The 14,431-nt window shown below is 38.1% G+C and overlaps 1 protein-coding gene across 1 annotated transcript in view; it reads right to left on the bottom strand.

Moving 5' to 3' along the window:
- Positions 1-873: 873 nt before the first annotated feature.
- Appl (amyloid-beta-like protein) overlaps positions 874-14,431 on the bottom strand; it is a 592,304-nt gene continuing 578,746 nt past the window's right edge. The window contains exons 8-11 of the mRNA XM_069825724.1: positions 13,675-13,835; positions 8,649-8,917; positions 6,666-6,812; positions 874-4,349 (exon numbers count right to left, since the gene is read on the bottom strand). Of these exons, the coding sequence (XP_069681825.1) occupies positions 4,239-4,349; positions 6,666-6,812; positions 8,649-8,917; positions 13,675-13,835 (688 nt within the window). The 3' untranslated portion in view covers positions 874-4,238. The remainder of the gene's footprint in view (positions 4,350-6,665; positions 6,813-8,648; positions 8,918-13,674; positions 13,836-14,431) is intronic.

A 14,431-nucleotide genomic window follows, 5' to 3' on the forward strand; every position in this document is an offset into this window, starting at 1 on the left:
CACGAAAGCAGAATAACAGCTAATGAAATGAAATTTATGAGATATACAGCGGGATATACGAAATGAGATCACAAACACAATGAAGATGTAATGGAAGAATTACAACTAGAACCTGTAATTAATCACGTAAAACATTACCAGAACAACTGGATAAATCATCTGCATCACATGCGTAGAGATAGAATCCCAAAAGTCATGCTCCACTATCGTCCAAAGGGGAAGAGATCTCTCGGTCGTCCAAAGAAGCGCTGGATTGAAAATTCAACTGTGAGATCGTAACAGGCCATTTGGCCTAATACTTGAAGGGAAGAAGAAGAAGAAAAAGAAGAAATTGAACTGTAAAGAATCAAGTTGCTAGAAGTAGTGTGATTTGTAACAACTGTTGTGATAAGTGTCTAAGAATAATGTAATTTTTAGTTAAAAATTGAAAAAAAAAAAATTCCCTACAAAGCAACTAAGAAATTAACAACACATGTTTTGTTCAGAACACTAGCCAATTAAAGAAAGCATACTTCTGAATACTTCATTCTCTATTTATAATATTCTTTTCCCTTAAAACTAAAGAAAAAAGGTATTTATTTTTTAATAACTTCAAATTAGTATAACTCTGAAAATATTGAGAATAGGACAAGTGTTTATATGACAGCTTTGCTCAGAATGTCTTCAGAAATAAACTCCGTAAGTGGTTGCAACTCCTCAGAATCACCCTGTATACTCCAACCAGATAGCACGCAAAAGAATCTAAGGTCGTTCGATGTTATTTCTTATACATCCCTGCCTTACCGCTTAGCTTCCTCATGACAGGTGTTCTGCACTGGAAGCAGCCTGTATAGGAACTCCCTGTACGTATGAAAAGAGATACAAAATGAAAAGTACGTTAAATTAAGTATTTATTGTTAATTAAAATTACAATGGCCACGGAACACAATGCAGACATATATTTGTACGCACTACAATCACCAATAAGTGTCACCAGTGCAGACAGAGCTGGATCACCACCTCGAGACAGAGAAGCCTCTGAGCCATTTCTTCTTCTTTTTCTTCTTCTTCTGCTTCCTCCTCTCCCCGTGTTATTCTGTGGCCATTGTAAAAACTGCTTACATACTGCATAGAATCTTATGAGAAAAAAAATTAGATTAACTTTTATGCGCTTGACTCAAGATGGCTTCTCTGTCTGGTGAGGGAGTGACGTAATCTATCGGAGAGGGGTAGAAATTATGCTGAGACCGGCAGGCAGGATACAGGCCGCAGGAAAGCGACTTACTGACATCTCAGCGAGTGATTATTGTTAAAAACTCATTTTAAAGAAATCACTCAGAGAAACATTCCGGGTTTCAGGAAGTGAGACGGAATTTAGTTTGTGGATTATTTTTAAACAGGCCTGTAAACTTTTGAAAGTCCTGCTATCAGTCATAAACAGTCCTTACAAGTTGAAGAAATATCTCAGAATTAATTATATTTCAAATTGAGACCATATGCAAGTATTTGGACGATAAGAAATGTTTTAAAGATATCTTATTGTTACAATCCACTACATTTTCTCCTTTGCGTGGTAAATTTACATGTTTATAAATATGATACTAATAACTGAAGGTTTAAACAGCAATGCGAGAAAACGTGGGAAGTGAATCAGGTCAACCTAGCGGGCCTGTCCATCTCTGCCTCGCGTCTTTTTTATTGTTATTTCTTTGGAAATCAAACGTTGAGGAGTGAGTACAAGAAATGTCATGGGAATATCATGCTCAGTGGCTAGCGAACTCTGCTAAACGATATACACACAAGCTGCATTCACACGTACACCAACACTTCGTGCACATACACCAAGCACAGATAACTGTTCAAAGTCTGAGATTAAATATTAAATAGATCTGTAGAATGTACTAAAACACACGAGATATGGCACAATAAAGAGGGAAAGTAATCAGGTTTTCATTGGACCCCACTAGAAAATAAATTCTACCTTAAATAAAATTAAAGAAAGAGAGACAGCTGGTTTCACCAACATTTATCAAATGTTGCTCCACAAACAAAAACTTAACAATTATTAACTTTCTAACGTAATATTAAAATCGAAACTGTTTTGTCAACAATTCACAAAAAAATGACGATCTATCAAGTTTGACGATTTCTTTATTCATATGCACAGCATTAGAGAAGGCCATGAAATCAAAACTATATTGTTCACAATCTATAAAAAAATGACGATCTATCAAGTTTGACGATTTCTTTATTCATATGCACAGCATTAGAGAAGGCCATGAAATCAAAACTATATTGTTCACAATCTATAAAAAAATGACAATCTATCAAGTTTGACGATTTCTTTATTCATATGCACAGCATTAGAGAAGGCCATGAAATCAAAACTATATTGTTCACAATCTATAAAAAAAAAATGACGATCTATCAGTTTGACGATTTTCTTGTTTACATGTTGGAGAAGGCCATGCATTCTCCATAGAAGCAAAGACTATAATACAGAAATGTTCTAACTGTTCCATCATGTTAAGGATAGTTTACGTATCAAATACATTTTTTTTGAAAATATGTTCATTGTTATTAGTAGGAATGCAACTCCGAATACTAATATTAAGAGCATTCTGAAAACAATAGAAAAGCTGTACTTTCAAGCCTGACAATGGGAAAATATTAATGATAAATTTCATTGGATTAGTATATCCATATTTTAATAAAGAGATTGATTGAAAAAGTATCGAAGTTGCATGGTAGCAAAACACGATCGGTCTGAAATCTTATTTTCAATTTGATGAATGTCAGTGATTACCAACACTGATGAAATGAAATCAAACTCTTTGGGCATTGTTGAACATTCGATATCTTTAAGAGTATCTTGGTTGGTGAAACTGTCTGTAGTCTTTCAGCATTGTTACAGTTCTTCTTTCTTGCTTGCACGTAAATAAAACAAATGAAAGCACACTGTCTTGTTCGTTCTTTGTCTGGACCAATGTACGTGCAAATCCTTGTTGGTTCGCTACCCACTGTTTACATATATATATTTATTTATTCTGGTTTCAGCTTTACAAAGCCATCAAAAGACTGGACTACATGAAACACAGACTACAAGACACTTCTGTTTGATATAGGTTTCTGCCTGTACACAATATCCAGTGCAAAATCTGCATGACATACAGCAAGCTTCACTTCTAGAAAAAATGCCCTTTTTATATAGACTTCTACTTTTTTTTATTTTTCACACACCATGAATTATTATTAAATTTTAAAATAAAACATGCAGACTCTTATAGGGTTACAATATTGTAAAGAGTTGATAGTTTGAGTATCATTTTTTACAACAGGAAATAGAGCAACACTTTTTTTTCCCTTTTCTGTATTTAAAAAAATTTGCGATATGGTACACTGACCCCCAGTTTACAAACTTGTTTTTGAGTGGTACACGAAACATGTTTACACGTCTTCTCTGTAACGTTAAGGAACAAATAAAAAGGACACATCATATCCATTGTCTATGTCTTGTTTTTTTAGCTACCATCAAAATATGTACTACGAGTGTTGTCGGAACATTCAATTGAATACTTGTGCTCAACAAAGCTGCTAGAAGTAACCCAAGTTTTGTACAAAAAAGCCATTTTCAAGATATACAACTTCCACCCGACCATACACCACACTATTTATATACTAACAGTAATACAATTAGAAAAATTAAAATACTATGGCTGGAGGGAGCTTCATTCCACGATGCCTATCAAAATTCGTCTCCAAAATAAGCCCTTTCCAATATTATCTTACATACATTTATTTTCCATTATTAAGAATGCAGTGTAAAATTACGAAAAAGCAATCGAGAACGTGGAAATTATTAATAAAAGTCTGGAATGGTATAGATAGTGATAGTTTACGAAGCTAAAGGACCTTTTGCTCTTCTTCGTCGTCGTCTGATACCTACCTGACGAAAGCATCCTCATTGTTTATACACTGTACAATACAGACGGCTGTGCAGCAACCTAGAGCAGCACCAACTCAAACAGTAGCCGTATATGATAATGTTAAGCACACAATGTACTCGTATAGAACTAAAGAGGGAGCCACCAACTGACAGACGGAGTTTTAAACATTCGGATACAAAACAAATGACGATAAAAACGACAGTCACTACCATATTTTTTTATGAGTTTTATGTATGACCGATCTTAACCTTACTCTCAACTCCTAGATGGCGTGGCTAGCTGCTAAAACGTGGAAGGAATGTACGTGGCAGATTACTCCTTCACCTCAAAGTATTTGTAGGTGGGATTTTCGTAGCCATTGATCTGCATGTTGGCCACATGCCGCTCCTCGGGGGTGGCTGCCTGGTCCACCTCGACGAAACCCTGCAACAGAACACGGCGTTCAAACTAGTATCACATGCATGCACGGCTATGAGCATCTCTTTTCTTCACTTAAGGAGAGAGGACGGTATTTTTAAAACTTTTTCCTATTTGGTGTAAAATATTAATTTTTTGTATGTGAGAGCTGATAGCTGTGTCAACTCAACCAAATAAAAATATTTTGAAAAAAAAAAAAAAAAAAAAAATTATTTGGGGGCCCAAATTTGAAAAAAATATACCCAATGCAGAATTCTACTAAAAACGATATATCTAAACCGTTTTTAAAGCTAGATTCAAACATGCAAATCTAGTCTTTCAGGTAAAGCTCCCTGTAAAGCAGATTTGAATAATTTCAAAGGAAAAATTGTTCCGGGGCCGGTGATCAATCCCGGGACCTCTGGTTGAACGTACCAGCGCTCTTACCAACTGAGCCACCCGGGAACTCCACCCGACACCATCTCAACTTTTCCCTTTATATCCACACAACTCGCGTGGGCTGACGAAACGCCAGAGACCCACATCGAGTGCACACAATCTCTGTGTGACTTGGAATTGTGGTTTTCTGTTAACGTACACAGTGACGTATATATTATGCAAATCTAGTGTTTCAGATAAAGCTCCCTGTAAAGCAGATTTGAATAATTTCAAGGGAAAAAGGAAAATTTGAGACGGTGTCGGGTGGAGTTCCCGGGTAGCTCAGTTGGTAAGAGCGCTGGTATGTTCAACCAGAGGTCCTGAGATCGATACCCGGCCCAGGAACAATTTTTCCCTTGAAATTATTCATAGATTCAAACAGTTTTTTGCAATGTATTTGCAAAAGCATGTTTTACAAACAGTCTGTAACAGAATTTTGATATTTATCCCTACATTTGTAAAATAAACAATTAAAATTTAATAACAATTTTCTGATTTCCTTTCTCGCAAACAAATGGACGTATTTTTAAAATGAAATCAATTAACAAAATTCTGTTACAGAGAAAAGTTTTCTAATATTCTAAAGAATGTGTGTTCTAAATTTCATGCATGTATCTTCAATAGTTTAGAAATTATATCCATTTTTGTCTGGCAATGTAGCAAAAAAAAAGTGAAGTTACTGGAAACCAATAAAAGCGGGCGTGTGATTTAAAAATCCATAGTGCAGGAAGTTTAAAAATGACGTCTCAACATCCGATAAGGGCACAAATACCCACAAAATGTTATGCAATGCATTCTACACATATCAAAAGGTATTTTAAAGAAATTTTTTATTTTTTTTTTTAATTTAATTTACCGGAAACAACAATAAAAGTGGGCGAGTGATTTAAAAATCCATAACGGAGGAAGTTTAAAAATGGCGACTCAAGTTCCGATAAGGGCACAAATACCCACAAAATGTTATGCAATGCATTCTACACATATCAGAGAGTATTTTAAAGATTTTAAAGAAAAAATATTATTTTTGAAAATTTAATTTACCGGAAACAACAATAAAAGTGGGCAAGTGATTTAAAAATCCATAACGCAGGAAGCTTAAAAATGACGTCTCAACATCCGATAAGGGCACAAATACCCACAAAATGTTATGCTATGCATTCTACACATATCACAGAGTATTTTAAAGATTTTTTTTTTAATTTACTCATTTTCCCCAAAAAATACCATCCCCTCCCCTTAAATAGGCCAGTGACATGCTTCTTTGAAGGCTTTTCCTACAAATTGTATTTTGACGTAGAACTACGTCATTCTCCTCACTAGAAAGAGGGGGGGGAGAAACACAGGAACTGACTATCACATAAAAATACAATCCCAATTGTTCTCTTTGTGTTCCCCTTCTTCTAGTTGTCTTCTCTTTCACAATATGTTCCCTTTGTTCTCCGTGTTGTCCCCTTTATTTCCTTGCCTTCTCTTTTCCCTTGCATTCCCCTTGTTCTCCTTGTCTTCCCTTTCTTCTTGCATTCCCCTTCTTCTCGTTGTCTGTTTTTACTTGGTTATTTAAAGATGCTGTCTCAATTACTGGGCTACTTAGAGTCATTGTCTTCCCTCTATCCATGTTTTCCTTTGTTCTCCTTGTCACCTATTCATATTTTTCTGAGTAATGCAAACAACAATCCCTTAAATCTGGCTAATCCAAACAATTATCAATTTTTGCTGACTAATGCAAACAGAAATGTGTTATCAATGCTAATCCAAAGAATACATTTTTCCTCAATATTGCACACAATAATTACTTCCCTGTTCAAATTCATGTGGTAGTAGTTCAACTATTAGTGATTCTGTTGGTAAGTATTCAGTTCTTACCGAATTGTTTCATGTCTCATGCAGTAACAACAGGCTTGTTACCTGATTCTGAGGTAAACGGGCACTCCTCCTCCTGAGCACCGCAATGCCAACGATCACCGCAGCCATCAGGGCGATGCCGGCAAATGCCAGGGTGAAGTAAATGCTCTTGCTCTCCCGGTGGTATACCTCTCTGCGTACCGAGTACGTCTGCACAAGCAACAACAACAATTTAGGCACAGAATCTCGCAATACGTGGGGTAACTTCCAGAAGTGAAAGAAAACACAGCTTTCTACAAGACACGCTGTAGGCTTGAGAAAATGAAATTATAGATATGTTAAAAAACAGACAAGGTGATGTAGAAATGCGGACATCTTATGTAGTGAGCCCAAAGTACTGGCTTATAAAAAAACTGTATTAAAATTTTTTATAACCATTCTTTCCAAATATATTTTAGTTTGTACATTCACAACCATTAAATTCGTAGCAGTACTAGTGATAGTGGTTGTGGTGGTGATGATGATAATAATAATAATAATAATAATAATAATAATAATACCGGTAATACTTACTCATGGCTTTTACAGAACCCGAAGGTTCATTGCTGCCCTGACATAAGCCCGCCATCGGTCCCTATCCTGTGCAAGATTAATCCAGTCTCTATCATCACATCCCACCTCCCTCAAATCCATTTTAATATTCTACTCCCATCTATGTCTCGGCTTCCCCAAAAGTCTTATTCCATCCGGCCCCCCAACTAACACTCCATATGCATTTCTGGATTAGCCCATACGTGCTACATGCCCTGCCCATCTCAAACGTCTGGATTTAATGTTCCTAATTATGTCAGGTGAAGAATACAATGCGTGCAGTTCTGTGTTGTGTAACTTTCTCCATTCTCCTGTAACTTCATCCCTCTTAGCCCCAAATATTTTCCTAAGCACCTTATTCTCAAACACCCTTAACCTATGTTCCTCTCTCAAAGTGAGAGTCCAAGTTTCACAACTGTACAGAACAACCGGTAATATAACTGTTTTATAAATTCTAACTTTCAGATTTTTTGACACAGACTGGATGACAAAAGCTTCTCGACCGAATAATAACAGGCATTTCCCATATTTATTCTGCGTTTAATTTCCTCCCGAGTATCATTTATATTTGTTACTGTTGCTCCAAGACATTTGAATTTTTCCATCTCTTCAAAGGATAAATTTTTCAACTTTTATATTACCATTTCATACAATATTCTCGTCACGAGACATAATCATATACTTTGTCTTTTCGGGATTTCTATCTCTTTACTTGCTTCCAGTAAAATCCCCGTGTTTTCCCTAACAGTTTCTGGATTTTCTCCTAACATATTCACGTCAACCGCATGGAAAAGCAGCTGATGTAACCCGTTCAATTCCAAACCCTGTCTGTTATCCTGGACTTTCCTAATGGCATACTCTAGAATAAAGTTAAAAAGTAAAGGTGATAGTGCATCTCCTTGCTTTAGCCCACAGTGAATTGGAAACGCATCAGATAGAAACTGACCTCTGCTGTAAGACAACAGTGATGATGATGATGATGATAATGATGATGATGATAATAATAACAATAATAATAATACCAGTAATAATAATAATAATAATCATCATCATCATCATTATCCACTTAATTACAAATTACTTTTAGAGAACCCGGAGGTTCATTGCTGCACTCAAATTCATATTAATATTATCCTCCCATCTACGTCTCGGTCTCCCCAAAGGTCTTTTGCCCTCTGTTCTCCCAACTAACACTCTATATGCATTTCTGGATTCATCCATACGTGCTACATACCCTGCCCATCTCAAACGTCTGGATTTAATGTTCCTAATGATATCAGGTGAAGAATACAATGCGTGCAGTTCTGTGTTGTGTAACTTTTATTGTTATTATTATTATTATTATTGAAGTCTTTCTGAGTTACACAAGAGTGGCCAACATTTCTTTCACATCCCATGACTCCCGTCCCTCTGGAGGAAGACCTGCTGGCTAGGCTGGTAAAACTAAGCACTCACAGGCTCGCCGTGGCTCACGTCATGGGCCTGGGCGTGGGCCACGTGGGCGACCTCCTCCCTGTGGGGCAGGGCTGCATCGGGGGCAAGTGATGACGCCGACACTGTGTTGGCTGCATCGTCCACGTGCTCGTCCTCCATGGTCTCGGGGTCGAATTTGTCGCGCGCGCCCAGCTTGGCCTCCACGCGATGCTTCTCCTCGCGCAGCTCCACTCGCTCCTTCTTGCGCTGCTCCTTGCGCTGCTTCTCCAGTTCGCGCTGCCGCTCTTTCTCTGCACACAAAAAGTTCAGTCACAAACTTGACTCTATTCATTTACTGTGTTTCGAACCAGACATCACTAATCTACATGAAATAGTTTCGGAGATATTCAAGGTTTAAGGGGGGAGGTACACCACTGGCCTGCAAAAATTTAGTGAAATTCATCTACTATACTGCGTGTTCATTTCAAAGTGTGTCATGACGTCACTGTTGTTGGATCACCGATTTGAAGCGAGTTTCAGCTTATATGTTAGAGAAGTTGCCTATTATTTTTTATTTTATTGGGTTATTTTACGACGCTGTATCAACATCTTAGGTTATTTAGCGTCTGAATGAAATGAAGGTGATAATGCCGGTGAAATGAGTCCGGGGTCCAGCACCGAAAGTTACCCAGCATTTGCTCGTATTGGGTTGAGGGAAAACCCCGGAAAAAACCTCAACCAGGTAACTTGCCCCGACCGCGATTCGAACCCGGGCCACCTGGTTTCGCGGCCAGACGCGCTGACCGTTACTCCACAGGTGTGGACCGGTTGCCTATTATTTAAGGCGTTCTTCAATCTGAACTTGAGAACGTGTACGGTATAACTTGACCGTCGTAGCAACAGATGGCGGTCTGTACGGTCTGTGTGCTACCATAACCTCTTTAGAACTGTGTTTTGCGCCGGCAAGTCGTACGCAGGCTATTTGTTATCATCGGTTGCGTACGGTAACATTCCACAACACAAATCAAATGCTCCGTGTCCATGTTGACCGTCGAAGTTAATGTCAACAAATACGTAAGTAATCGTCTTAACCCTCTCCCCATATCCCGACAGTACGTATTTCCAAACAGTTCACATTCCTGCCACTACCGGCGTTACCGTACGTATCGGTACGTACTCTTCAGAATGAACGCCGTACTTGCTAGGCAACTTCTCTGCCTCATAGGTTATACACCTCTGCGGAAGTGTAGGAAGATTGAATTCTCTAGGCTCATCGGCTAGCCACATGACGGCATATAGCGAGCCATGACACATTTTGAACTGAACACCCAATAGAAGCTAAATGAACAAAACTGTTCATACTTAATATTCATACATTACACTTTATAAAACACTGTTCAGAATATTAAAATAGCTAATAATTACCTGTAAAAATAATATCAAAGTTACATAATGTTTTACAACAATAAAGCGTTTACATAATAAAATATACAATTAATTAAATATCTGCATTACTGTTTTATTGGAATGTTTTAAAGACCTACATCAACAACATAGTCTAGGATCTTTTACCTACCGTCGACCGGGTATACTTTACACATTTCTAGAAAAATGGTGTATAACAGCTTTAATAATGGCACACACTTCAGTCTTCCACACATATGTGCTGTTGTCACATAGAATCAGTTCCATGGAGTTGCTACACATTGTCTGTAATGTGCTGGCTTCTAAACATTTTTCTAGAAATGTGTAAAGTTGTGTAAAGTATACCCGGTCGACGGTATTCCTTCAAGAATTTTTTTTTTTTATTAATTGTTACCTTCAATATTAAATTGTCTAAAATTTTGATTAAGAGAAAAATTACCTCTAAAAATATTTGCACGTATATCTCTCCCACACTGTATATATGATGAACATTTTGAGAATATAGCTGTATAGCCTATATGAGAATCATTAAACATTAAGCATTATGATGAGTTTTATATTGCCTACTTTTGTTTTTTGTTTTTTTTTTGTCATTCAGTCTTTTCCTTTTTCCTTTCACACAACATATAGTTTTTTTTTAAAGCACTCAGAGGTTATGCCCCATTCAACGGTTGTATACCTGTACTAAAGTACAATCAATCTTCTTAATGTATCCAGCCATATGCTGACAACATAAAGTCCACTGTAGTCTATTCAGTTGTTGTTTTTCACGAGAAATGAGGGGTATTTTGATCAGTGTTCATTATAGATGCCTGTTGCTAGTAGCCAGAGTTGGGGTGTAGTCAATATATACTGCAGGGCTGTGTCTTCTGCAACTGGTACTGATGATTTTAATTTACTTCTTTTGTGGTTTATGGATGGACAGTATAGAAGAATATGTTCCAGATCTTCATCAAGATTATTACACCAGACAAGTAGGATTATCAGAAATGTGAAATCAGTGTAGGTACAATTGAGTGACAATGTGACCTGTTCTGGCTCTTGTTAAAAATGTCTGAACATGTCTGGGCAAGTTTTTGTACATTTCCAGGTCATTTGGTTTCTTTTGTACAGACTGTAAAATTTTTCCTTTGTCAGAAGAGAGCCAATTGTTGATCCATAGGTTTGTAAAATGAGACTTTACTGAAGCAAAAGCACTGGATAGAGATATCACTTGAAGAGGTCTTGGTTGCAAATATGTTGCCTGTTTTGCAATATTATCGACCTTCTCGTTTCCAAAGGAAAAGTCGAAATCAGGTAACTGGATTGTAGGAATAATTTGGAAGCCTGTGGAAATTCCATAAATTAATCGGCTACAATAGTCAGGCATTCAAATTTCAAGAACAAACATGTGATGATTTCTTCATACTTACATTGCTCAAATTTAAAATTTCAAGTCACAACTATATCAGTTTGGGTACTGGTCCTGTTACAGTACAGATGACAGCACCGTAATCTCCAAGGTTTTTTTAGTTGTTTATTTAGCGATGCTGTATCAACTACTCAGCTAATTAGTGACGTTGGAATTAGTGATAACGAGATGAGGCCGAGGATTCGCCATAGATTACCTGACAGTCACCTTACAGTTGGGGAAAACCTCGGAAAAAACCCAACCAGGTATTCAGCCCAAGCAGGAATCGAACTCACACCTCAGTGTAACTCCAGATCAGCAGACAAATGCCTCACCCAACTTAGCTACGCTGGTAGCTACAGGTCTTTTCACACATACAAATTTTGTCCAACAGACTTAAAAAAATTTAAGAGCAAATTCTTAGAAAGGCATCAGTTACTTACGGTATTGTAATTCAAATGAGAATAAAAAAAGTTATTGCGTGCTTCATGACCACAATGGATTAAGCATCATTAGTAAGTGGAGAATATATCTGGAATATCATACTCAACTTGCAAAATACTGGGCCAAAGTTAGTGATCTTAGTTTTAAAATGTATAGATACCCTCCCATAGAAATTGACAGTATGTCTTGTCCTTATATACCATATATCGTTATTTTTTTCTGGGTTAAACCCATTTTTAGTTAATAAATGAGCCGTTCAGAGCAAAAGTGGTGTAAGTCAAAACTGGGTAATGAGATTTAAAGTAAAAATTCTGTAAAATACAGCGCAAAGCAGCAGTTAATATGTCCTTCGTGCTATCCACCGACTTCTAATAGTTTAAAGAAATTGAATATATTAATCGCTACTTTGCGCTGTATTTTACAGAATGTTTACTTTAACCCTCATTACCCAGTTTTGACTTACACCACTTCTGCTCTGAATGGCTCAAATATTCATCCATTCATTCTGCCTGTAGTAGGCCTACTAATATTTTACGATGAAAGAGTAATGGAACGGAGAAAAATTCTCTCCAGCGCCGGGATTTGAACCCGGGTTTTCAGCTCTACATGCTGATGCTTTATCCACTAAGCCACACCGGATACCACCCCGGCGTCGGACAGAATCGTCTCAGTTTTAAGTTCCAACTCTTGAGTTCCCTCTAGTGGCCGCCCTCTGCACTACGTCATAGATGTCAATGAACGAAGGACTGAAGTCCACACATGTGCTGAGGTGCACTCGTTATGAGTGACTAGTTGGCCGGGATCCGATGGAATAAGCGCCGTCTTAAATCACGAAGTGATTTACGCATATCATATATATTATTTAATGCACCGAAGTACATATGATGTTTCCATGCAGATATTCTGCATCATCATACGATGAAAGAGTAATGGAACGGAGAAAAATTCTTTCCGGCGCCGGGATTTGAACCCGGGTTTTCAGCTCTACATGATGATGCTTTATCCACTAAGCGACACCGGATACCACCCCGACGCCGGACAGAATCGTCTCAGTTTTAAGTTCCAACTCTTGGGTTCCCTCTAGTGGCCGCCCTCTGCACTACGTCATAATGTCTATGAACGAAGGACTGAAGTCCACACATGTGCTGAGGTGCACTCGTAATGAGTGACTAGTTGGCAGGGATCCGACGGAATAAGCGCCGTCTTAAATCACGAAGTGATTTACGCACATCATATATATTATTTAATGCACCGAAGTGCATATGATATTTCCATGCAGATATTCTGCATCATCATACGATGAAAGAGTAATGGAACGTAGAAAAATTCTCTCCGGTGCCGGGATTTGAACCCGGGTTATCAGCTCTACGTGCTGATGCTTTATCCAGTAAGCCACACTGGATACTACCCCGGCGTCGGACAGAATTGTCTCAGTTTTAAGTTCCAACTCTTGGGTTCCCTCTAGTGGCCGCCCTCTGCACTACGTCTAATATTTATTTAATCCTTAAATCCATCATTACCTAACCTAAAAATTACGAACTACCCCATTATCTCCTGGCCTAGTTGCCTCATAAGTGGTTCAGACCTGTTTTCGGACAGTTGACTAAACAACAACAATAAAGATGTTTCACACAATACAAGGGATTTCATAATCCCCTATCACTTTTTTTTATCACTTCCTTAATGAGGATATGATGATATTCGGAAATTTGACTGAACACAGCTGACATTTTTCTTTTTTTTTTTTTTTGATTGACTTTTTCCTCATATACCGTACTCTACTAACAATGGCGTGCTTAACAACAATACCTTCCTGCTTTGCTGCGACATCAGCTCGGTACTTGTCCAAGATGGCGGCCTCAGCATCCCGGGTCATTGCCAGCAGAGACCCTGGTGTCTCGTCCTTGCTTCGCAGAGCCTGGATGTAGTCTTCCATTAGCTGTCCAATCTTTGACCTAAGATCTGGAAACCTGCGCCAAGAAAACACTAATTAGAAGCGAGTTCAACATCAGACTCTTCAATATCATTATAACATTGAAGAAAAACCCCCAGTGTAACACATCTTTGCTCCTTTCTTTGAGGTCAGAGTTTTCAAATTCAGTTAACAAAAGGTAAGTCTAAGCAGTGAAATGCTCACATGAACGCGCTGTATACGAGGGGGATCCAGGAAATAACGACCGTTCGCGCATACCCACCGCGCAGCTGACTCCCCTTCCTTGTTTGAAGGTCAAATGGCTTCCTTAACATGTGTCCTCATAATGTTGTGAGTACTGGTTGCAACAAGTCGCCATTGTGCATTTTGTATTACTTCAAAATGAACGACGTGATTGATAATCCCGCCGACTGTGAGGTGAGGAGTGTGATTCGATTTTTGAATGCCCGACATTTGAAACCTGCAGAAATTTACCGGCAATTGAAAGAAGTGTATGGTGATACCGTAATGAATGAAAGAAATGTGAGAAAATGGTGCGAAATGTTCAACAATGGGCGAACAAATGTCCACGATGAAACTCGACCCGGACGCCCATCACTCATCACAGAAGACCTGAAGACTAAAGTGAACGAC

The sequence above is a fragment of the Periplaneta americana genome, chromosome 1 (assembly GCF_040183065.1).
Source record: "Periplaneta americana isolate PAMFEO1 chromosome 1, P.americana_PAMFEO1_priV1, whole genome shotgun sequence".
Classification (NCBI taxonomy): Eukaryota; Metazoa; Arthropoda; class Insecta; order Blattodea; family Blattidae; genus Periplaneta; species Periplaneta americana.